This window comes from Malurus melanocephalus, unplaced genomic scaffold (assembly GCF_030028575.1).
Source record: "Malurus melanocephalus ecotype Western Australia unplaced genomic scaffold, MMel_1.1 scaffold_27, whole genome shotgun sequence".
Classification (NCBI taxonomy): Eukaryota; Metazoa; Chordata; class Aves; order Passeriformes; family Maluridae; genus Malurus; species Malurus melanocephalus.
The window spans coordinates 1,042,254-1,067,876 of NW_026623259.1; the positions used below are offsets into that span (position 1 = coordinate 1,042,254).

General features: G+C 39.0%; 1 protein-coding gene across 2 annotated transcripts in view; it reads right to left on the bottom strand.

Moving 5' to 3' along the window:
* Nucleotides 1–25,623, bottom strand: part of MET (MET proto-oncogene, receptor tyrosine kinase) — an 86,455-nt gene that overhangs the window by 37,328 nt on the left and 23,504 nt on the right. For both annotated transcript variants that reach the window (XM_057390483.1, XM_057390484.1), the window contains exons 3-5: nucleotides 16,210–16,401; nucleotides 4,273–4,407; nucleotides 2,703–2,876 (exon numbers count right to left, since the gene is read on the bottom strand). In XM_057390483.1, coding sequence (XP_057246466.1) covers nucleotides 2,703–2,876; nucleotides 4,273–4,407; nucleotides 16,210–16,401 — 501 coding nt within the window. The remainder of the gene's footprint in view (nucleotides 1–2,702; nucleotides 2,877–4,272; nucleotides 4,408–16,209; nucleotides 16,402–25,623) is intronic.

Sequence of the window (25,623 nt, forward strand, 5' to 3'; positions counted from 1 at the left end):
GAGCAGACTGGGAGCTGGGCTGTGGAGGGGACGTGTCCCTGTGCCTGCCCTACTGCACTGTCTGGAGCAAGGGGATGTCTGGGCAGAGCTGAGTGCTCCTCTCCAACCCAGAGCTCCAAGGGAAAGTGCTTAAAGCAGGGAAAAGAGACAAAGAATCTGCAGGACTTTACAGGAAAACACTGCGCTTCTCCTTGGCCATCTCTCCTCAGAGAAAAAAAATTTTTTTTCTTTTCCCATTGTGCACCACTCGGTGTAATAACCTGGGAAAACTTTGTTGAAGACTTAGCTGACATCCACTGAAGCAGACCCTCAGAGAGCAATCTGTTCCCCTCAGGTTAAAGAGATCATATGACATATCTCAAGCAATCTGTCCCTCTGAAAGCTGCAAAATATTAGGGAGAGGTTTGGACTGAATTTCAGATACTATGCAAAGCAGGTCATCCTCTGTTTGTTAGGAACAAAACTAGCTTGTTTCTTACATTTTATGCATATGGGTTTAAAGACAGATCAGAAGATGATGAATAATCTTTTTTATATTTTTTTCAGTAATCATGTTAAATGTCATGGTCCAGTAGAGCATGAAATTTGTCTTAACAGCTAGCAATCCAAAGGGATTTAAGTACCCAGCTGCATTTTTTTCCTTACAGCCCTTCTAGAAGCAACTTCTACCAACATGGGCATGCTGTAATTTGAGATTGACTTTAAGATCCATCAGTGTCACAGATCCATATTTATTACAGGGGTAGACTGGGCTCATGCAAGGCAGGCAGGACTGAGCCACGTGGGGAAGAAGAGAGCCCAGACAGCCTCAGGACTGCTCCCGCTCCCCATGTCCAAGGTGAGCTCCCTGGATGAGTCCTCCCAGCAACTTCCCAGGGACAGCAGAGGTGGATGCGGGGAGTGCATCTCTTGATCTAAGCACCTGCACAGGTTCTTGGCTCTTAAAACTGCTGAGTGCACACATTCAAAATTGAAATTAAAGAGGGCTACMTGGGCTCAGCACCTCAGAAAATCAGAAACTAAGCAGTTCAGAGCCTGAGAAATCTTTTTTTTTGAGCTATGGAAATCCACAGCCGCAGCTGGAAAGTTTTGCAAAGCAAAAAACATTAAGGGATTCCACTTGTGCTTGAGCTCTAGAAAAGATGAAACATGCTGTGCAGGATAGGTGAGTACCTTGAGCCTGCAGAGGTATAGAAAAATGTATAAGAGCTCAGTGTATATCTTTGAATTGATGATTCATACTCCCATACAAGCTAAGGACGAAAAGGATTATTTCATTATCTAATAAAACCTTTTTGAAATAAATGTGCTTTTGTATAAAGAAAAAGCAAACTATTCACATTCTGCATTAGCAATTTTTGTGCATTTCCTCTGCCCAAAAGTAAATGGCAACAGAAACCAAGGCAACCCCCCCCCCCCCTTCCATTTTCCATCCATTTTGGGTTTCATTCCTGTATAACTCTTCATTGTTTTTTTCACTGAATTTTGCCTCTGTTAATCCTGAATTTTGTATCTGAGAGGTGAACCAATCTTGGAAAAAAACAGCCCTGTAAACATGTATTTCTAGATTCCTTTCTACTTTAATAGCAGTTTAGCCTAAAACTTTAAAGCTTAAAAAAATTGTTGTACATGAAATCATATGCCTGGCTGAAAGAAATGCATTATTTATTTAAACCCCCCTTTTTTGCTCCCTTTCTCTCCAACAGTTTAGCATATCATACTTTCATCTCTGTTTATAAGCTGTATTCCAATAAAGGAAATTGTATTTTTAACTACACGATGTAGTTAAAATGCGTAAGCATAAGAAAATGGGTATAAACGCTACCAGAAAGCTTTATGCTTGTCCTTCCTTCAGATTTTCTTCCCTCAGATTTCCTTCTCTCAGATTTTCTTCCCTCTAGTCCATCGAGTGCCCTACAAACCTCTGCCTTCACAGTCACGTCACACTTCACATGGGAAGATTTAGTTCCCCGTGCGGTACAAATCCTGCATTAACCATAGCGAAATTCAAACTGGAACGTGCCAGTGCAGCTCTCTGCTCATCTGTTCCTTTTTGTTCCTGCACACCCTGGATGGGCTTTGTCTGATCCTGGGCAGGGAATGAGGGGGTGCAGCTACATGCTGCTCCCTCGTTGGTGCTGGGTGGAACCAATGGAACAAGGAGCCAGGGAGAGACATTATGGAAAAACAACTCCCCCAGGAGCTTTGGGCGGGGAGAGAGGGAATTTTTCTCACAAAAACAAGGCTTTCCTCCAGCACTGAAGCTGGCATAGGAATGAGTGAAGAGTGGGAGCCAGAGATCTCCTGTGCTGGGTCCAGCTGTGGCAGCTGTAGGCACGAAGTCCTTCCTCTACTTTTTCTTCTGGGAGGAGTCTGAGAGGAGGGCTGCTCCTTTCTGTGACTGGCTTTCCTGTCAGACCCCTGCCAGGCTGGCTCAGACCCATCTTGTTTTCCCACCAGAAGTGCTTTGTAGGGGCAGGGCTCTCCAGAGACTGGTCAGGATGATCAGACAAACCTGTCCACCCATGAGCATCTCAGCCCACAGGGAGACCATGTGCATCCAGTCAAGGATTGATCAAGGACATCATGAGGGAAAGTTGAGGAAAGCTGACAATTTACCATGATTACATAAACAGAGAATGTTTACAGAATGCAGACTGTTCATCCTTCAAGAGATAAATGTGAGAAATGCTCCATTTTACCTCATAAACCCGAGGCAAGCAGGTGTCCTGGGTCCAGGTGCTGCTGGGGCACTCGGRAGCCCTGAGGCACTGCTGGYTGCACCAGCCACACTGCATGAAGGCTGGTGCCAGCAGGCACTGGCTGCAGGACCTGAAGTGACGGCAGCCTGGCCCCTTCAGAGGGATCTTGGTTATCTGTGGGTGGAGAGACACGATGCACACATCCTTTTAATACATGCACTAAGTGCAAGGAGAGGCTCTATTTATGCATAGYGTGGCAGTGCTACTCAGATTTCAGATGTGCGAGCCACAGTTCGACTTCTCTTTAGCTCAGTAATTATAGRATCTTATAAGTAATTTAACTGACATGATTTTAAATTCGCTAGGGAGAAACCCTAAAGGCATCTTAATGTTATATACAGTTACTACCAGCATCTGGTGTTTACAGCGAGATAGCGTTTTTGCTGATGGAGAAAGAAAACAGCAGCGTGCTCCTCCCAGGTCTGCACTGCTTCTTGGAAGAAAAACAGTGTATCTCAGTATGCCTTAGTTTATACCTTTGTTAACATCGGCATGATGGCTATTTCAACTTTGGTGAGGCTGTGTTAATATCTGTGGCACACTTACAGCATGTGACTGCTCATGTRCTTGGTTTTTAACACCTATCATCAAAAAAAACCCCATATACTGTACCTAAAATATAAGTTAGGATTTATGTTACTTAAAATATCAGGGTAGTTATGAAATGTCGCTCTAAACATGTAAGAATTATTTTTGGTCATGATACTGAAATCAATGCATAATTATATTACTGCGTAAGTGCCTCATACTTCTTTATACTTCCGTTCCTTCCTTAAAYTTATTTTGGACATTTTCTGAAGATCGCTCTTATAAATATCTCATACATGTCTAGTAAATGATTAATAACAATCTTTACTAATGGCTGATRTATTTCTTCAAGTTCTTATAGAACTCAAGGAGTCAAATTATTGCTTACGATGATGGTTTAGGAGTATCTGTAATATTATCTGCTGATGTTTTAAACTTATTCTTCAATGTATATCTACTTATGACAATAGCATATTTATGATAGCTCTTCATATTTTATTAACTCTTTGTAAACTACATGCTGAAGTAATTTTCAAGCCTTACTGACTTCCAGTTTTAAAGACACCCATGTAACTCTTGCACACACAACCCTCCTTAAAAAGTTACAATGCTATGACACAAACCAACGAAAGCCAGGAAACTGAGCACCATTCTTTTCTTAAGCCATTGTGTGTTTTGTCTTTGTAAGCACTTGAATTAGGGACATGGTCTCAGCCTTAAAATTTGCATTTCCTGGCTTTTGTTGGTTTATATCACAAGCTCTTATGTTATTTAAATATTTCTCAATATTAGGATGTCAGTTTAGTAGGGGAAAAAATATATCTTGGAGGGAACTTGCAGCCCCAGTGCTCTCTAGGGAATGGSAAGGCGATGAGGATGCAGTGCATAAAGCAGCAGTGCAAACAGCTGCTCTCACTGAAAGTTGCTGTGCTGAAAGCAGGTTTACAAAGTGCACAAAAGGATTAGATTGTGAACCACTCACCTTCTTCCCAGTCACTATCAGGGTATAGCCATCATCTGCTAATGAATTCTTGACAACAACTTGGGGAGAGATGGGGTGGGAGTCCAGCTGAAAGCTGACATGTGGAGCTGTGGGTTCTGAACGGGAAACCACTATCTAAGAAAGAAAGAAATTTTGAAAATCAGCAGGCAGTACGTAACACAAATGCATGCTGCTCAGCTGTCTCATGTTCTCTGCTTGCATTAATTACTTTGCATTACATTGCATAATATTTTGCATAATGTTCCATCATAATCTGATTAAAGTGCTATAAAATCTACTTTATWTAACACAGCAAAATCATGGCTGTTGGAGGATCCTCAAAATACACCACATTTATTAAAATATACAGGAGTCGCTGCATGTTTCCTAGTCCTTTAATTTCAGGTATTTATAAATAACCATAAAAACTGAAGATAGGTCATTTAATCAGTCCTATGCATTTACAAATGAAGAATTTTATCTACAATGTCTATTTAAAAGAATCTTAAAACTCCAGGTCTTCAGAAGTCAAAAACATTTCCTTTTATTTTCATTTTGGTCCTTCAGTTTGAAAAGCAAACTTCACCCCATGTCAACAGTCTCTGTTCTTGCTGCACGTGGGGCAATTGGAGTGCAGAGCTATGTCAGGCACTGCAGGTCACTGCTGCGGGCAGCCCCTCGGAGCCACAGGCACACACAGCTCCACTCCAGAGCTGCTGAGATGGCTGCTTTTCTGACAAGCTCYTCACAAGATTTGCCTGGGCACCCTGAGCTCTGCCTCCTGCTGAATTTCTGTGAGCCGAATGTCCAGGACCGAGCATTCACATTTCTTAAATTACAKGGAATGCTGGAGGCTCCTTTAGAAGATGCTCCAAAACAGAAGCCTAATTTAGTTGTCCTCAAGCCCCTTTGCAAAAGCCTTCCCTCTCTCCCTCTTTCTCTTGATTTTAGGAGATCTTRGGGAGATTAGTCACACCAGTATGAAATTCCCCCACTACTCATCTCTCTGCATCTTGAGTTACCTAAATACTTCTGAGAATCTGGGCCTTTTGCTGCAAACGCACGCCTAACTTTACTACTGTAACTTTGTTGACTTTAGCRGGATGAGTCATGGCTGTTAAGCAGAGGCATAAAGCATCTGCAGATCGGGGTGGATATTTGATAGCAAGATTTTATAGGCTTGGGCCTGCAATCCAGAAGGATGTGCGCCCAAATGCGATAGCATCAGGCAACAAAGGCAAAGGATTGTTTACATGAGGGAAGATCATGTTCATGTTTCAAAAGCTGTATCACGTGTAGTTTACTTAAGGAATTTAGATAATCAACATTTGCTGAGAAGTTAGGATTCAATGGGGTTCATTATTTAAAAAGATTGAAGCCATTCTGGAAATAACTTGTATGTCAAATGTTTCATTTTTTACTATAATGAAGCTTTTCTTCGGACTCCAAAGGCAGAATCAGAACAGCCAGGACATTGACTTACACGATTTCACTGGCTTTTCRCACTGCCAAGGTCTTTCAACAAGATGGCTGACTCCAAAACCAGACTTAGAGATGCTGTAATTATAGCTGATGTTTTGTTGTAATTCAAGACTCAAATAAAATATATGAGAAGTTAATTCATGCTGATAACTGCTTCACATCCAGAGGTATTTATAGTTTGGGGTTGCAAGAGGGTTTTKTTAAAAAAAGCAACTGGCTTTGTTACAGACTTCGCTATGGATTTATTTCACAGCACAGAAAGTGCAGCTTTTAGAAATCAATAAGKTATGATCATTTTTGGTGACACAGAAGTATGGTCTCTGACTCAGTGTAATAGGGCATGAGATCTGTTTTTCTATTCAGGACAATGAAAAATAGAATGGACTGGAAAGCTGCATGAAAAAGCTTGATTAATGTTGGCATTATGGGGAGAGGTAACACCACAGCTGCAAATACCTTTTTAGTTGATCATTAGCCGTGTCTCATCTCGAATACCCACTGCTATAAAATGCTAAGAATTCTTTTCCATCATTAATCCAGGCTTCCTCTTATTGCCAAGCATTCTTTCTGATTGAGCCACAGGGTTAACCCTTTAAACACATCTGCCTTCCAACCTCGCAGCAATACATGAAAATTTCGATTCCATCTCTACAATCTTGGAAAAATTTCTTGGTACTTAAAACAGTGACCGACCTTTATTTTACTGAGGCTGATAGTCAAATCACCTGCTCAAAGCCCAAGTGACTAGACTTTGACCTCATGACATACAGGGAGCTCAGATTACACTTCCTAACCCATAGAACAGAAGTTTGGATTTTGCTTAGAACTAACCTACCAGCCTACAGTGCTGGTATAACTAGATGCTAGATGAAAAAATRTTCTTTTTCGTCTACACAACTGTGTGATTTTTGCACACATCAACCAGTCCTTGAAATTCTATCTTACCCTTATCCGACATAATCCTGGRAAAAAAAGCAATTTGAAGACAGCTTCTACAGCAGGAAGAAGAGGCTACTTAGGACTCCAGTGTCGTTCTCATAAAGCTCTCATTTTTATGGCTTGGGACTGAGCTGGTATGCATGCAGCGTAAATTTAATCTGCCATGGACACACCAACATGCAGGGACTACCACCATGAAAATGGTTCAATACTACAGAAGGAATTCCCTGTGCAAAGACTATAAAATCCTGGGGGGTTTTGGGCTTGTCTTTTTTTTCAGGGGTATGTTGGATGTTGTGTATTTCTTTTTTTTTTTGTTTTCTTTAAATTTTTCTTTAAATAATTAATTTATTAACCAAGAATTTATCCAGAGCACAAGAGAAATGAAAGCTTATTTACATGCTTGCACTCAAGCAGTTAGGAGAGAGGGAAGGAAGTTTATTATCTTGCACAGATAATAAACTAAAGGAGAACAGGCAGACATTAGCAGTAAACGGTCAGTGACTGCAATAGTAAGAAGTCATGARAGCTGTTCCACAAGGCATCGGTGCTGGGATCCATATTGTTGGAAACACACGTAAATGAGTCAGAAAAGTGGTTGAGCAGTCCCAGAGATAAAGTTTTCTGATGATCTGAAGGTATTCAGGTGGTTAAGATGAGAACAGATTATGAATGATGGCAGAAGGACTTTACAAGACAGCATGTCAGGGCAATAAAATAGCAGGTGAAACACAACAAAGAAAATTAATTTAAAGCAGTGTATGATAGATAGCTATCCAACTGCTTAGCAGCAGCCAAAACCAACCTAATAAAAACTCAGCAATTATTAGGAAAGGATTAGAGAACAAATCAGAAAACACTCTGATGTCATATAAGTTCATGGCTTGCCTGAAACTTGAAATCTCTGTGCAATTCTGGTTGCCTCCTGACAAAAAGAGTATGTTAAAAAGGTAAAAAGTTTAGAGAAAGGTAATAAAGGTGATCAAAAGGTTGTAATTATCAATAACTGAGTACAGTACKTGTGGAATCTCTATGAAAAAGGAATAGAAAATCATGAGTGGGTAGAGACCAACTATATACTCTCTTCTACAATTACCAGGAAGGGGGTTGTAGCCAGCTGGGCTGGTCTCTTCTCCCAAATAACAAATGATAGGACAAGAAATGGCCTCAAATTACATCAGGGGAGGTTTAGATTATGTGTTAGGGAACATTTCTTMACCAAAAGGGCTTTCAAGCATTGGAAAAGGCTGCCCAGGGAAGTGGTTGAGTCACATCCCTGGATGTGTCTAAAAGACGTGTAGAAGTGGCACTTAAGAACATTGTTTAGTCRTGAACTTGGCAGTGTTAGGTTAAAGGTTGGACTCAATGATACTGGAGGTCTTCTCAATCCTAAATGATTCCATTATTCTATTTATGATTTTATTCCATTACAAATTCCAAAGACGACCAAAAATCAAAAGTCAGACTTGGGTTCAAGGTAGACGAAAGAACATGACATCCTAGCAATATGTGGTGACCTACGGGACTCCTTGCCAAAGGACGTGAATGCAAGAGAAATGCACATTGAAAGGGAAACTCCACAGGTACATGGAAAGAGCTAAATAGACAAAAAAATCAATAGCTCAGGAAATCCCCAGAAAGTAGAACAGTCGGAGACTTGAAGCAGCAGGTATGCCAGGGTCTCTAGGCATCCCCTTGTCAATACCACAGGAGACAGGGCACTGAACCAGACAGACCCTTCATTTAAACCCCTGTGCCTCTGTCTTTAGAAAGAAATCTTTTGAGAATCACATTCAATATCAGTAACTACGACACCAGACATCCTTCTCAAAGCAAACCCAGTATTTATGCCTCTCTATTTAGAGAAAAACAAACCATTTTCTTTCAGCATATCTCAAACTACTGCCATGAAGATAACAGCCAATAATCAGTTAATGACTATGAACATATTCTTTACATTGGAAGTCATCGATGACTTAGGTCCATGAACAATAAAATTATTGATTCAAATATTCTTTCATTGCCATCAKCTAACATTAATGTTAAATATGAAGWCTGGAGTCTAGGTTTGTCTGTGCATAATATGGCAAATTAAGACTGYAATAACGTGAGTGGAAAAACAGCATGCAACAGCTTCTTTTATTCTGATGCTCAGTTCTGCTAGTCAGCAGGATTGAATTACAAATGTTCCTGTCTACATGTTGAAATATCTTCTGCAAAAATGAGAGGCCTTCTAAAAGAAATCCAATCTAAGTATCATATTGTTATTTTTTTCCCTAGATGTCTGGCAGGTGTATGCCATTATCCAGCACAGATAGGCTCAGGGTTAACTTTATTGTGCAACGCCTCAAATGCCCTGGGATATGCAGCATAGCATTGCAAAGGGCACATATGTAGCTCTCTAAATGCTGTATATCATTCTAATCCATGAAGAATATAATGGATCTCTTCTGAAGGGTGTAAGCTTTTCTACTCAAACTGAATATTAAAACATATGTGCTCTCAAAACAGTTATTCGGCACCAGGTGTTAATTTTAATTTGTCTATATGGATTTTGCATTATGCAGTGTTTGATACTTTTTTTCCCCTGGGAGAATCAAGATACATTCTTTACCACAGAAAAAACTGCTGTCATAAATGTCAGAAGTTGAGCTTTAGATATGAAAACGCTACTTATCAAGAGTTTGCCACAGTTTTCTGTTGGCCTTAAAATGGAAGATGGAAGGATTGCAGCTATTCACACTCCTACAAATGCACGTGTTCACAGTTTGCATTTAGCCTTACATAGGTCAGACTGCCAGCATTGCAAAGACAGATGAATTGCTGGGCCACTGAGACAGGAYAGCAGTGGGCACTGAGGACAGCCTTTGCAATGACTCCACGGCCATCTCATCACTCTTTCCTCCTCCAGGCACAGTAGAGTTTACAGTCCATGCTCACATATTTCTTGACCTCCTTGCACTTGCTTCAAATATGGCTTGCCACTTGMCCGGGTGAGTTTCATTGCAGCTGCATTAGTCTAGAGGGACAGGAACTAGATCAAATTCAAAGGCACATATGGCTTCTAGTGCACCAGGGTGTAAACTGGATTTGACTGAGCACAGTGAAAGATGCAAAGCCCTCTATTTCTTTGCTCTGTGTCAACTCATTTTGCTGACAGGCACCATGGTTTTGAGTCTTGATTCCTGGAGTGGTGAGGTCCTGCTGCTTTGCTGTTTGCAAGAGAGCAATGTTGAAGACTTGGCTCTCTTGCTGAATTCTGGGACAAATTTTCCCAGTCCTTGAATGCAGTTACAAATAAAAAGCAGATGTGATTTTTTTTTCACTGATTTCTGTAGCATGCGCTATGTTCCCTGGCATGCAGTCTATGAAAACAGCTACAACACATTCTAAGTTCTTGCTTTTTGGGGAAATGAGATTTGTGTTGAAGTTTGATGGTGGTGTTTGKTTTTAATCATAAGTATTCCTGGGAAATGAGCATGATTATCAAGTGTTCTGTCTGCTTGGATGTTAAAGACAACAGATTCATGTTCAGTGTGTAAGAATTTCCCAAACCATTGATTTGTGAGTTCCCCATTCCTATTCCTCATCAGATAGAATCAAAGGCAACAAAAGAAATTATAAGGCAGCAGGTCAAGGAAACCTAAAAAAGTTCGTTATCACTCACAGTGGAATGAAATTATGAAACTCAATGCTACAGCATACCATGGAGGACAAAACAAAAATAAATCTTAAAAAAATTAAGCAAAACTGAGCAGAAGAGTCTATAAATGACTATTAAATGCCAAATATGGGTGCAATTTCCAGCTCAGGGACTTCTGGGCCACTAAGTGCCAGAAGCTGGAGGATACTGAGAAAGGCATGACCGTGTACTTTTACATGCCTCAYACCTCTCCCTTATCCGCCTTAGCCCCTGCCAGAACTCTTCTCCATGAACCTTTATTATAACTCCTTTATTATACAACCTTTTTTAGCAAAAGGTCTGGTTAAAAATACTGGGATATAATGGTTCCCTAGAATAAGGCTTACTATTAATCTGCACTGTTTCATGGGTGACAAGTGTGGAGAGCCCCCAACGAGGGTGAGTGGCCTGTTGGCCTGATGTGCAAAACTCCAGCAAGGCCTATCGGTGCCATCAGACTTTGGTTTTTGTGCCCAAAGCCACTTTCTGTCCAGAATCTGTTCAGACACGACAGTGCATTACCATGTTTTGCTAATGCTTGGCTTTTCAGCTAGAGCTGGCTCGTGTCCAGCCAGATTGAACAGGACTGCTGCCAGCATGTGGCTGATGCCACCACAGGGTGCATGTACRCCCATGGGAACACCCTTTCCTCGCCTCCAGAAGACACAGGAYGGGTGTCCTACTGAACCATGAAGATGAGAGGGCCCACGGTGGGGTCCCTCATTCCACACTACTGCTGCCCCACTGTGCACTGAGTTTCACTGGCATAGCCAGGAGGATGWGGTGGCCCTGCTGCCAAAATTGCATCTATAGGGAGTGCTTGTCCATTGTAGCTGTAAAATGCACAGTGAAAACTTCTCTCAACCCCTCATCCTTAAGAAGGTCACCAGCAAGCTGTGCATTGCTGGGGGGCTACGTCACCAAGGCCAGTTTTAAGCAGAAGGGGCACATGCACTATTCTGCGCCCAAACATTATCTCAGGCTGCAGTCCAGCYTCTGCTACATCAAGGGCAGTGATCTCTTGTTCATTGTTAATGCCAGACYAAATGTGAACTTTTAAGAACAAATCTTGTTAGATGTTCCCATATCCCACACTTCCCAGAGCTACCACAAAGATCTCCCSTGACTGAAGAACTGATTTCATCATCACTCATAAAACACTCTCTGAAGTAATAACAAGCTTCAGATAGAAAACCCCAAAACACCTTCAAACCAAGGAAAAATAAAATATATTTTATCTCAATTTATCATGGGATGGGGTTTTTGGGACAAACGACAACTTCCCAAAATACTGGCTGGTAATGTGTCTTTGCCAGTTGTGASTTGTATTCTCAGCGTAGCTTCTTTGGTTTGAGCAGAGTAAGGCYGTTTTATACCAGCTGAAAATCTGATTCCTCAGCTATAGCAGTGTGACTGGGTGCTGTTTAATAATCAAATAACCACTGTGAAATACCTGATTCACTTTGCACCCAACAGCTGTAGTTACAGCCTGCGTTCCCAGTCAGAGTCTGAAAACAAGCACAATAAGAAAGGCCGAAACAGCTGCAACTTCTCAGAAAAAAAAAATAAAAGAAGGAAAAAAAAAGTTTGTTGTCAGGCTCCAGCTTAGAAAGGAAGTAAAGCCATTTTTCTTTTCTGTCTCATGCATGTCAGCTGTCTTACAAAAATTATTACTGCTCTGTTTTGTAACAGAAACTCCACAATATTTAGTAAACTACAAACTCCAACCTATTCATGGCCAAATACAGATTTGACATTTCTGAGGCAGCCAAAACACGCTCAGTATGTGAATGGGCTGCAGTACTTTCCAGGAGAGATCTGGAATTCACCTAATGGCCTCAATTATCCTCCTTAGAAGAACACATGCATCTTCTGTATTTGGACCATCCAGACTMATTTTATTTTAGTTCCAGATTTTGGCTGAAAAAGAATAAACATTTCACGAAGGAGGCGGTATTTACTTTCCAGTATTAGTGCTTTCCAAAGCTGTTCAAGTGAATAATGCTATTTTATTGAACTAAAAGCAGAAAGCAAAAGGTGAGTATTCCTTGGTTGGATAAAATATTTCTGCAATGCTTTTGCATTCTGAATATTACTGGTTCTTTAGAAAGCTTTTTAAAAGAAGTGAAATGTGGGYTATGTTTTGAGTTGGGTAATTTAGAGTTTTAATGGGTAATGCTATAAGCTTTGGGGGAATCACTTCTAAAGCTAGGAACTATTAATCRTGATACATCTCTAAATACATCAAACCCCCAGAATCTGATAGCCATCACCTACAGAAGGAAAAATGTACATGTTAAATCTGTTGAATTTTGCAGCAATGCTGCACTGCAGTCACATTGTAAAGAGATAAAAATAGATGGAGGTATAAATAGAGGTGGAGGCAAGAGAAACACAGGAAGGTAGAAAGTGATGAGCAGAAGAAATGCAAAAGGAGATGGAAAAATGACAAGAGGAAAGACAAAATAACAGAGTCAAGTGGTTGGCTGCTGACTGTGTAAGCAAAATGGGGGTATATGGAAACKTCACATAAATTTCTCTCAGATTCAACAGCTTGCTGCTGCACCTACTGGCTTCCATAGCACAGGCTTGAAGCTTCAATTCAATTTAGATGACAAGATCATTTACTTTTCAAGAGTACCGTCACCTCCCCCACCAATGTTTCTTAACAAATAAAAGAAACCCCAAATTAATACAGCAAAAATGTGATTCAAATGTTCCTTACTTTCACCATGCTGTTGAATATTTGGACATTAAGGGTGTTGTTAGAGACAGAGGTGCTGTACTACTACTTCTTTTCATCTCACGGATGGCTGCTATTACTGAAATTTATATCAGAAACTAAATTGTCTAAATATGATAAGGTTTGGTATTTCAAAGATACAAGATGAACTGGGTGCACTGGAAGGACTGAGCTGATTCTCTAAATTTAGAAACCTACACATGAATTTCTTTTTCTTTTGCTTTTAAGTAGTTGGCATGATAACATGTTATTCTCAAGATACTAACACAATACAACCAGTTTTAAAACGGGTTCCCTGATAGGTAGAATTTGGTAACTAATTTTCTCTGAAAGGATGCCTGTGTCTGAGTCGGCTTTCAATAGCTACAAGTTACAAGGGGATTGCACAGGAGGATTCAATATTTGCTTCTACGAAGACCTAAAAATATGAGTGCAAATGACTGCGTGAAAATGAGATGCATAATAAGGGAAGGGCTGAGGATTCTTTGCAATATGTTCCAATAGATTTGTGAATTGAAMAAAACAGAACATTACATTTCTTTGCTAAAAATGTGTGGAAGTCTTTGGGGATGTCTTTTTGATAAATYAAGCCATTGTTAGATTATCCTGATTTTTTAACCCATTTTACTTCAGTAATGGTCATATAGTAGCTYAATTTTTAATGATCTAAATCTCATTGCAGTTAATAGCTATATTTCCATAGAAACACTACAAATCTGCTTTAGTTGGGCATTTACTAATGAACATGTTTGAAAGCACTTCCTAGATTACTTATTAAGGGCGGGGGGGAAAGTAAGAGAACATTAAATCCTGCAAAAATCTGTGTCTGCTGTATCCTACAGATCTGGTATTCCTTCCAAAATCATTTAAAGACAAAACAAATACTAACCTTTTATTTAGAGGTAGTATCATTAAAGGTAGTCAGTATGCTCATTCTYCTGCAGGTTGCACCCAGCCCTCAAAGAAAGAGCTCCTATTTAGTACAATATGAGCCCAATGCTSACTTCCCCCTGTAGCTGAAGCCAGTCTGATTCAATGATGAGAATATTTCTGCTAATGGCCATGTGCAGTTTACACAATAGCCTTTTCTTTTGATCTGTAACTGAACCTGGAATGGGAAATGTACTCTGGAAATATTTAATTGTTCCTTGAGTTGGGCAAACATCTGAATGAAATGTGTGGTGCAGGATTTGAATGAATAATTTAAAGAACATTATAAATAAAAATATTGCTCCCTTGTGCTTTCTACCAAACCTTCCTAAAAGCTTTGTGACAGCCCAGAAGAAATGCTGGGAGTAAAAGAGTAGCTGTTATTAACTGTATTTTGTAGATAAGGAAATTTCTTCAGAAAGGTTAAACAAATTGCTCATGTTCGCTGTGTGAATCAGAATCTGCTTTTAGGAACAGAGTGCAGTTTGGGCCTCTGCTCAATGTGTAGCTCTTAGCACTTGCTTTCCTGCACAGAAGACAAACTGCAGCTTAAAGTTACCAAGGTCACCATGGGAAGTTAAGGTAAAAACTGGCAGGGCTGTCGTTGAAAGTTTTGTTAAATTTATTTTTTGGGGGCAAAAGAGAAAAATTATTTTCTCTACTTTTTCATCTGTCCTTTGTGGCAAATCCCTTTGATCTCCTTGCCTGTAGAAGCATTACAGAACTTGCAGCATGCAGCTGGTTCTGTGTCCAGTCTCTGCAGAAGACTGGAGGTACGGGATTCCCTTTATCCAGACAGGATGCATGAACTGAGGACAATATACAACCCTACTCACTGCATGTGGCAAGAAAACGAGGGGAAGGGAGAGAAGAAAGGAAAGCCTTGTTTCCATGAAAGGCCACACATGCCCAAGTATTTTCTAATGGAAGATTATGGGAAATGGGAAAACTGGAATGGCACAGCAACTGACATTTTTTTCATAAGGTTTCTGTTAAAGATGGTTGTGRGACTACAATACTTTGATGAGTCTCTGTAGCATACAGAGCAAAAAGCTCAAAACACTGCCAATACTTCAAGAAGTTTTCTAGATAGAATAGTATTGGCAAATCAAAATAACACAGATCCTTGGGTGCAAGAAGGATCCAAGCTGAGATGCACATCCAGGCTGGACTCTGTGGCAGCTGGCAAAGYCAAGCTCACCAAGTTACTGCAGGATGACAGTGCTTGAAACAAGATGGGTGAATGCAAAGTATTTTGTCTTTTTCTTCTGGTGTTTGATTTTGACTGTCAAGACTTTAAAAGACTGTTGCCTCCATGCACTATATTTTTTTCATTAGTCATCTACAAAGAAGTTATGCAGTATAATCTACCTGTCTAGATTAGTTATGTACTTAGTGGAGGGAGACAGACTACTCAGGAGGGTGATTTATCACTTTTTTATGGAAAACCCGTTTTAGGACAATAAGGACTGTAATCGAAAAGAACAGAGTGAGATAGGAGTGAGCAAGAGCCTGAAAATCTAATACACATTCAGAGCAATTTAAAAGTAGGTGGAGAAGGATCTAATCTCAATTCTACAGCTGTGAGTCATAGGCTATGGGTACACTAAGAAGGAATTTGGTGCCAGGGGAGTGGATCAGTATATAGAACCAGCTAATGCTGAGGTTTCTGCTTCTACATTGTAAACTGTCTTGGCATTTTACATTGAATAGGTTTAATCTGATTCTCTGGAGTAAATGACCATAAAAAGTGTATTTTTGAAGCTGTTTGAATAATCAGTCACTGTTTCAGTCCTTTCTGCCCCAGCTGGGGTTGGAGCATATTTGATGTTTATCCAAGACAGGGCTTTCAGTGTAGTTTTCTTTGAAAGAACTCTTGTTTGYATGGACCAAAACTGTTCTGTGAACTAAACCAGCTGGAGATCATGGTAGAATTTGCTTTGCAACCACTGTTCCAAACCACAAACACCAGGTAAACACTTAGGATGCTGAATGCTTTATTAGACACTTTATTTATATCCCAGAAGCTGTATTTTATTTAATAATTTCAATTTTCTTGTGCCCTGTTAAACCGGGGTAATAATGCTTCTCACTTTTCACCATCCTGCTAAACTCTGTATGCTTTTTACTGTGAAGTCATTGTAGTAATAGGAATATTTACCTGCATGAAGCGTCCCTTTGAAGTTCCCAGATTAGCGATGGTGAGGTTCCCTTTGGTGAAGACTGATATGGAAGTTAACAGGACACTGTTGAACTGGCCCATGAACAAGTCAACCCTCTGCAGAGGAGTTGTAACTTCTAAGCGATATTCATCATCTTGTGCTCTGCAGTACGAAGCATTTCTTGAAAAAGCCTGTTTGAAAATGAAGTGCAGATGAGTACTGTCTTTACGAGTAGCTATAGATCTTTGTCAGAATGAAGTCATTTAGCACAAATGCATTCGACCAAAAGTATTTTAAAATGTTTCAAATTTAATTGCTTCATCAGTTATGATGTTCCATGAAGAAGGCAACGACTTCTTAATATTATGGGAATGTTTCTTTTAACTTTTTTAATCATGTATGCAGGAGCAAGACATAGAGTCTTTATTTAAATAGATGATCTGTATATAAGCACATATATCAAGGTATACTTTCTCATATTGACTTCCTTAATGCTGCTTCTCCAAGTCTGACAATTCTTTTACTGTGGAGCTTGCCCAGTGACACACCGAAAACAGTTTCCTAGGAAAAGATTATCTAAAAAGAATGCAATTTTTTACATTAAAATAACAATTTTCAATATTCTTCTCCTTCTATATTCACCACCATTTTCAGAGATAAGACACTAAAGTGGAGAAAAAGAGAGAGAAAGAAAAGGGAAATAAGTCAGGAAAAACATGTTCCTGAYTGTACATTTAAATGAAACCATAGGGAAGCCACATTTTTATAATTACTAAGATTATTTGATTGATAATCTATACACTATTCATGCACTATTCATACACTATTTCATCTGATCTCTGTATGTCTTGAGTGTACTAAAATAACAGCTGCATTTGCAGGATTTTTCTCTTCCATTTTGGGAATAGAGATGACATGTTTTTAATTTTYATTGGACAAACTCTTGAACAATACACTTTAAATTAACTCTGAAGAAGAATATAATGTCCTGACAATTCAATAGTAATCTTTAACTGATCATTTCATTATTATTGGTGCTGCACCATCTGTTTTGGGGACATTGTATAAAGTTAATAACCAGGAGTCCCTTAAAGGATCTTTAACCAGTTTAAATTTCTAAGTCATGCAGGATGTTGCCACTGTAACACACTGTATGAATAAACATTTAGGAAGATTATAAAAGATCTTAAAGTGGTTCCCTCTGTTGAAATCAATAGTCAGCTTAATTTCTCCTATTTTTTTCTTACTGATTTCTTTTTCGTCACAAATATGTTCAAAAAAATCTTTTAAGAAGCTTGAATGAAACGTTTTCAAGACAGTCAAGAGTCTTTTTGCAAAGCCAAACAGARCCCTCTCACACCCTTAAAGAGCATGTAGAAGTAAAATTTTATTGTCTTGTTTTCTAGATTCAGATGTCTTTCCTCGAAGTGTGAAACAGAATTTCTTGTTAGCCTAACTTGAATTCTGGACTGAAACCAAGCCATTGAAAATACTATCAACAAAATGCTCAGCCCAGTAGCTCAGTCCTTTGCTGTTGAATTGTGATGTTTCTGAGCTGAGCCCAGCAATAGCACTGGCAGGTGAGGTTTTCTGTGGTCACAGGGAGATGCAGTTAGCTTTTCTGAAGGTCCCCTGTCAATTTACTGTATCATTTAGGTGAAAGCCTACATCAGACCAAATGAGCAGTTGAAATCTCTRTGCAGTGCCTTAATGATAATAGAAAAAGGGCTTCTAAATTAGATCTGGTACAGCAGTGACCGAACAGTTTGGTTATCCACATACTAAAGGGTTTACTTTATTATTTTTCTTATTAACTGTTAATACACAGTGCATCTTTGCAGCACTTTGCAGAAACTCAACCAATACTTTGAACTAGGAACACTTAAAATACTTGACACTTAACATAAAAGTATTTTTTAACCCAGTGTTTGACTGGGTTAAATCATCAATGGGCAAATTCAGCTCTTCCGTTTTGGCCACCAAACAAGCTAAAAGCTGAATKCTTTTGCACTCATATCCTACCCAGTCTAAAAGTATTTCTGAAACATCTGTGCAGATTACTCATASAATGAGTATGAATAGTTCAAGTGTAGAAAGATGTACAGTTTTCATGGTTTTTGAAATAAGGCAGATTTCTGATTTTACCCTCCCCCAACTTGGGRTCTTTGCTCTTTCCTGTAACTGCTTTTTTTCCATAAGCAAAGACTTTGGCGAAAGATKTTTCTGTGCTATGCTTACAGTACTTCCTCCCACATTTCAGCAAAATTCAAACATCATAAAATGCTGCCTCACAAAACCCTGTTCAAGCTCTTTGGAAAAAGTGGCAAGATTTTCCTGCTTGCCCTGACACCCTTCTCAGCTTCCCCAAAGTCAGCTCAGCAAAAAGTCAGCACAGCTTTCCTCAGAGATGCCATAATTTTGTCAAACTGCTGAAGAACTTGCAGATTGTCACACATATGGTTCTTACAAAACCTGGCGCTTCATGGATTAACCATTATGTAAGGTTGGCTGTTCAAGGAATAGGAAGGCTTTGATCTTTGAGTAGAAATGCAGAGATTAAAAGGCTACTTAGAAAACTAAAGGAAGATTGATAACAGGGAAAACTCTGGCAAAGAAGCTGCTTTAAATTAACACTTTTAAGCCTGATTCTCTCCCTCCCTCCCTTCCAGTATACACATAACTATCCATTTGGCTGTCAATGYGGAAAAATAACTGATGTCAGATGATGCACTCTGGATACCATGCCAAGTTACAGTGAGAAATCACACAACTACTGAAATGGACGATTAGAGCATGGGKAAGTGCTTGGGTTCAGCCACCTTGGCACAGGAGGTGCCAATTGTGTGTGTGATTCACAGAAAGGGCTTTGTTAAGCTGGCACAGGTGTGCCACCAGAATGCAGTGAGGTGTGAGCAAGCCCTGCCTTACAGCTGTGTCCTGAGGGCTAGAAGGTAATCAATGTTATCTTATTTGTTCATACAGGAATTTGTGGTGTTTTGGAATTTACCCTTGATTTGGTCCACAGATGACAAACATGCCAAAAATGTCTCTAGACATCACTGAGCTATCAGGAGCTGTCACTGTTTCACTAACTGATGGTTTATATGTCATATTCAGTGAGCATAAAAATAAAATATTTCAGATGGAGCTGCACATTTGAAGCCAATGGTGCAGAGCAGGGAGAATTCTTACAGACACTAATGAAAATCTCAGAAAAATACCCAGTTAGGTCAGTGTCAGAAAAATGATCCAAAAGTCTAGTCTCCAGACTGAATACTATACTCAGAAAAAAAGAAAACCAAATACATTTTTGTGAGCTTTTCTGTTATTTGCAGAGACTGCTAAAGGGAGGAATACTCCTCCAGGTTTGTTCTAGAGCTGTCCAAAGCTCCTCTTCTTAGTTAAGTGCAGGGCTCATATAGAAAATGATATTATGTATAATGTTTTGATATTATGTTWAATGTCTTGAATAAACTGGAAATCAATGACTTAATCACTGCAGAACATTTCATACTGCCTTGTGAGCCACTTGGAGGACATCATTAAAATTAAAATTTAATTTGAAAAATTGGAGAAATGGTCTGAAACTAACTAGGTGATATTTCCTGGTGTCAACCATAAAATATTAGAGTTATGAAGTWAAGCTCAAATGAAAGGGGGAATATGCATGAGTCTTATTTCCTGCTGGTTTGTTTATATGACTTTTAACTTGTTGGCTGTCAAGAATCAAAATTCTAAGTATCAACTTTTATTTTCTGCTATGAATTCTGGGATTCTCCTTCARGAGGTCACCTACAAGAGCCAACAGAATTTACCCTTTCATAGAATCAAAGAATCCTTTAGGTTGGAAAAGACCCTTAATATCTGTGGCATTACATGGAGTAGGGAGAAATAAGCTATTGTTAAATGACCTGGATCCAGATGTCTGCAAATGGCAAAAATCCTTTTTCAACGAAACTACTGTAGAGTGAATGATGTTTCCACATAACAAATTGGCTCCCAAGACCAATAAAACCTAAGAGAGTGTGTAAGTTCCTTATCTCTTCTGTTGTGGAAGTCAGTGAATTAAGATGAATAATCAAACTACAGAGTGGGTTCTATTGGAATCAAACACATAATGGTGAAGAATTTACATGTACAGCAGACTCTGAACAGAAAGAATAACCATGAGGAACATGGAAGAAACTTATCAGAAGAAGTGTTATCAGATTTTCCTCTCTAAATATATCTGTGTATTTTTAGCCAATATAGCTTTGCTGTTCTTGATACATTTGAATTTTCTGGGTATTTTGCATTATTTCTTTTCAGGTGAGAAGTGCATTTGATCACTGCTCCTTCCATTGAARATACAAGAATGTAATTCTGGCCCAAATAATTCAGTGAAGCCAGCCTGTTGTCTGAGAATGAGAGTGACTTGATCATCATCATGGTAATGATGATGCTTGTAATCCTGAGGAAGGGAAAAATGAATCACATTGAAGGGCTCAATTTTGCCAGTGGACGCCAAWTCATGTGCTAAATTGTTCCCATAGAAGCAGATCCATTGTGCTCCTGGCTCCTTCCTGACGAGTGAACARCACCTTGAGGGTGTGTAGGTGCTGTGAACTCAGTCCAGTGCTCATGCAGGACAGAACATGTTTGGGACTGGGTTCTCTTTTTCTAAGAACTTCTTCTGAGGCAATGAAGCTTTAGTCTAAAAGGTAGAAGAGTTTTTCCTTCTTTTTATTTTAAACAAAGAATTGGTTTCCTCTTCTTCCTTCCTCCTCATGCCAATACTCCTCATGTAGTTGAAAGCAATTCAAAGATTTTTTWAAAAAAAAGTACAGAGAAAGCATATCTSTTTCTGAGAATAAAATTTTTAAAAGAACTCCATTGATGTAAAATTTTACACAGTACAATTCCACTAACTCYTTATACTTGTTGCTTTGATCTACTTCACTGCTAAAATGAGATGGGGGAAGAAAGTCACTGTACTGATGCTCCACTTAAGGTAATAGGTAAAAAAAAAATCCATGTTAAATGAAATTAGTTAATACAAATTAAGATGATTCCATGTTCTTTTGTCAAGAACATTCAAAGAGTTATTTGCTTTTGTCATTGAACAGTACTGCATTAGTTCTCATAATCTGGTTAGTGCATTAGCACTAAGTAAATCCTATTGATTCAGCAGACAAAATGGACCTAAGTAATCTTTGTATTTTGCTGATTTCCCTTATATTAATTTAGCATTTAACTCAGTATACAGATTATCAAAGAAGAGGTGTTGACTAATTACACATTTTTAAGAAATAAAGCACTACATTGGAGATGTTGTGCTGATGAAAGCAGTTTTGCTGTACATTTGTAGTGTCTCTTAGGTGCATTTTTCAAGGAAAGTCTTTATTTACATGGAAGCTGCGGTGAAATAGAAAAGCTGGGAATTCCATCCAGACCAGTTATCCAAAGATAATGCTAAGTGTGGAGAGTCTTATTCCAACAAAACATTGCACAACAACTGCACATCTAGCCAAMACAGTGGTGCAAGACATGTGTGGGACAGAAAGAAGTCCAGAAACTAGTAGGAAATCATGCAATTTACCTTAATTTCCACAGGCTGYGAATAAAAGCAGGTAACACCTGCCTTAAGAAAATTAAGCTCTCATTATCACTTCCTGCAAAACCACTTTTTTAGCATTTCTTTGTTTTCACACACCCYGTAGACAGTGCAAGTAATAATTTCCTATGACTTACGCTTGCTTTCTGAACCACTTATGCCACGGATCTTCTTCCTCAGCATTATTATTTGTTTTTTAATATACTGTGGGATTTGATTCTGGTTTTACTCATATGTTTGGAAATAAGAAGTAATTCCACTCTGATGCAAAAGCTGTCTGAGATCAGAAACCCACATGCCACCTAGAAAGTTTGAGTAACACAGCTCTCTCCTGGATCATAATTACCTACTGTTGCTTTCGTGAGCAATAATGATGGCCAGATGTGGTCCTGAGTCAGAATAAGTAGAGTAAGTAAAAACTGCTGAGGTAAGGTGGGTGCTGAGCRAGCTGAAAGGCAGATGTCTGCTTTGTCAGGACTTATGTGTCTCTCCATCGTTTGGCAGCAGAACACRAGGAAAATTCATTGCTGGCTTACATGTGTCAACCACCTACCGAAGCCAGGTGGGATGGATCCAGGACTCAGATCTGCATGCAGTGCACTGCAGAATCAGCTTCTCTTTCTCTGGAACTCAGAACTGTGTTTAAAGAAATCCAAGCAGATCTCACAGTAGGGGCTGACATGGTCCTATTGCAGAATAGGCATCAGCATACTTGACGTGAACTTGATCTGGGATTAAGGAGTTTTAGAATTTGGTCTGAACCCAGGCAAAGAGGCTTAAATCTGAAAATATACATCTTTAGGGAATGTCCTTAGTAGTATATAACTACTAGTATACATTTTGGGTATCTCTTTTAGTGGGACTATAAATATTTTCTAAYTTGCAAGGCTATACAGGGTAAGAAAATTATTCTTCATCCATTTCTAGTTTTTAGATKTATTTAAGGGCTTTTAGAAATTGAGACATAAAAAACACATGACCAGACATCCATTTTAACAAAATAAAAATTACTTTCTGCCTGAAATGATTTCTGCGCAATTGCAGAGAAAAGCAGCAGAGTCACTTTTCCACACTAATAACCAATAGGGAACCCTGCCTTCAGCTGAAGAATTTGATTAAAAACTCTGGAAATGGAACATTATTAGTAACTCGTCTGATAAAGCTTTGCCCTTTGCAGAAAATGGTAGTTTAACAGATACCACTTTTTCACAGAGAAATCCAGCTTTCATCAAGAAGATGATAAAACACCAAGCAGCAGCACTGGGAAGCAAGCAGAGACAGGTCCATAATAGGATGTCAGGAGAAGGAAAACTGTAGTTTCGGTGGCAGTCAGTGATTAAGAGGTTAGCCCCCAACTCCATAGCTCCTGGGGCCTGGAAGAGTCTGCAAAGATATCTACYACTATCCAAAAAAACTCCTCACCTCCCTGGTGAAGGTGTCCGTGTGGCCAGTCCCAGGGACAGAACAGCCCTTACCTCTGTAGCCAGGTGTTTGCTGAATCTGGCCCAGCCTGAGATAACGTCACCCAGACCCACACCCACGCCCACATCACACCCCTACACACTCATACCTCTGACCCTATCCATGCCTCCCTCCCTGCAATCCATTATGCCAGGCTGTTTATCCCAGTCAGGTTTTCCATGGCCAGGTGGGTAAGAATCCAATGGATTCTGGTACCTGACTTTTAGGGAAAATATTCAGTTACATTCTACTCACAATATAAAAATATCTCCACGCTGTGAGATTATCTGAATAATTTACATCAACCCTTTTTAATCAGAGGTATGTGCTGTTACTTTTAAACCTGCCCAAAAAATTTAGCTAAATGGTGTGGGATATTTGAGGSCCTCAAAAGAGTTATTTGTCTCTGTTTATTTTATTAAATATTCTTAGACACAGCCTTAAGATGACAGATCAATAAGTGCCTTTGMGGTTTCCTGATAGAAGGCAGCAATTATTTTCTTCCATTACCATATAAGCATAACCTAATTTTACTCATCTATCATGTGTGTAATGGTAATAAAGAAGCATCACCATGTGTTTATTTTACTCTCACTTTATCTTTTGTTTTGGTGATCTTCTGTTTTCCTTTCATGTTTTCCAGCTGCTTATGCCTTTCATTTTACAGGAMTTGTGACCAGTTTGTCATGCTTTATGACACTTGCTGGGAACACAGTGGCAAAAGCCTGGCTGTGGTTTCTCTTTTCCTRTAAGGCTTAAGTATTTTAGGCTTTCACCTGAATTTACCTGTAGAAAAAACCAAAGACATAAGATCTTTACAGAGCAGAATCTGGATTTCATTTTTAGAGCTGCTTCATCATGTAMGTATGTAATGATTGAAGTCAGGTACTTTGGCTTAAAATTGTTTAGTACTTAAGAGATGCAGAAAGACCAAACAAAGCCTGGAAGACCATGATCTATCATCTAATATCTAATGACAACTGAAATGTATAGTTGAGATTGTCAAGGCTAAAATAAASTCATTTTTCTCACTTGAAAAATCACATTTAATCTATGTGTAAAGATGCACACTTCTGGATGATGTATGCAAGTGAAATAAGCAGCATTTGTCTCCTCATCTAAGMACACCTCTGCTTTGAGGACACCACTCTGGGGCTGATGATGACTAACTGACCAAATAAACTCTGCTTAAGGAGTACATCCAGTTTTCTCTTTGTTGTGGGAGATTCCTAAACAGTTATTCAAAACCCACCAATGCAGCTACCCCTCAGACATTTTTGTCCTGACCCGAGCAATAAAACCTCCTTACTATTACTCACAATTTTTCTTTTAATTCAAAGTCCATTCTGTTTCCATCTTGCTGTCATTTAAGTGTCAGGCAGCTCTTCASTGAAGGAAATTATTAGGCAGTACTAGCTGGTCACAGGTCTGCTGAAGTACATCTGACATCAGTCAGATGCTCCATCTGATTCACTTTCCATAATCCTGACTCCAGTGAGCCCAGGTTTTGGATTAATATGTATTACTCTTAAACACAACTGGAAATGTTTTATTTTGATTTTATTAAGTTTCCCATGAGCACTGGAGCAAGCRAAGCATAGCTGTGTCAGGATTTGTATCTTGTGGTTGGTTGACTTTGCTCTCCMACAAAGCTTTGATGGAGACTTTTCCCATGAGTGAAAAATACCTTCTTCAGTCCTTGTGAGTCCTTCTGATGTTTATAAAGGGACTCCTAAAATTTCAGCAGTTTCCATAGCCTGAGCCTATATGGGATCTGTCTCTGGATTCACACTTTAATTCATATCTTTAAGATTTCTTATTGCTGAGGCTGTAAGAATAACTCACAGAAACACAGGCCTAAAATAGCACGACCACATAAACTCCATTCCTTTAGATAACAAGGACAAAACTCAATAAATTTTGTCAATCACATCAATATCAGTGGATTTTTTTTCTTTAAATAATATATAATAAAATATATTCTAATATATAATATAATATAATATAATATAATATAATATAATATAATATAATATAATATAATATAATATAATATAATATAATATAATATAATATAATATAATATATTCTTTAAATAATATATAACTAAATAATAAAATTTTTGCTTTAAATATGAGAAGAACAAGTTGAGGAAGTGTCTTGGATGTATCATTCAGGCTTATTTTGGTCTAATTCTACCTTTAGAAGCATCAGATTAAACAGTCCTGAGGGACAGCCACTTAAAAAGATGGACTACCCGAAGTCCAACAAAATTATGTACAATTGTCTTATGGGACTTCTTTTGATAACATGAAATGGCCTTCATCAATCAGACTCTAACTATAAATTATCAGAGAGA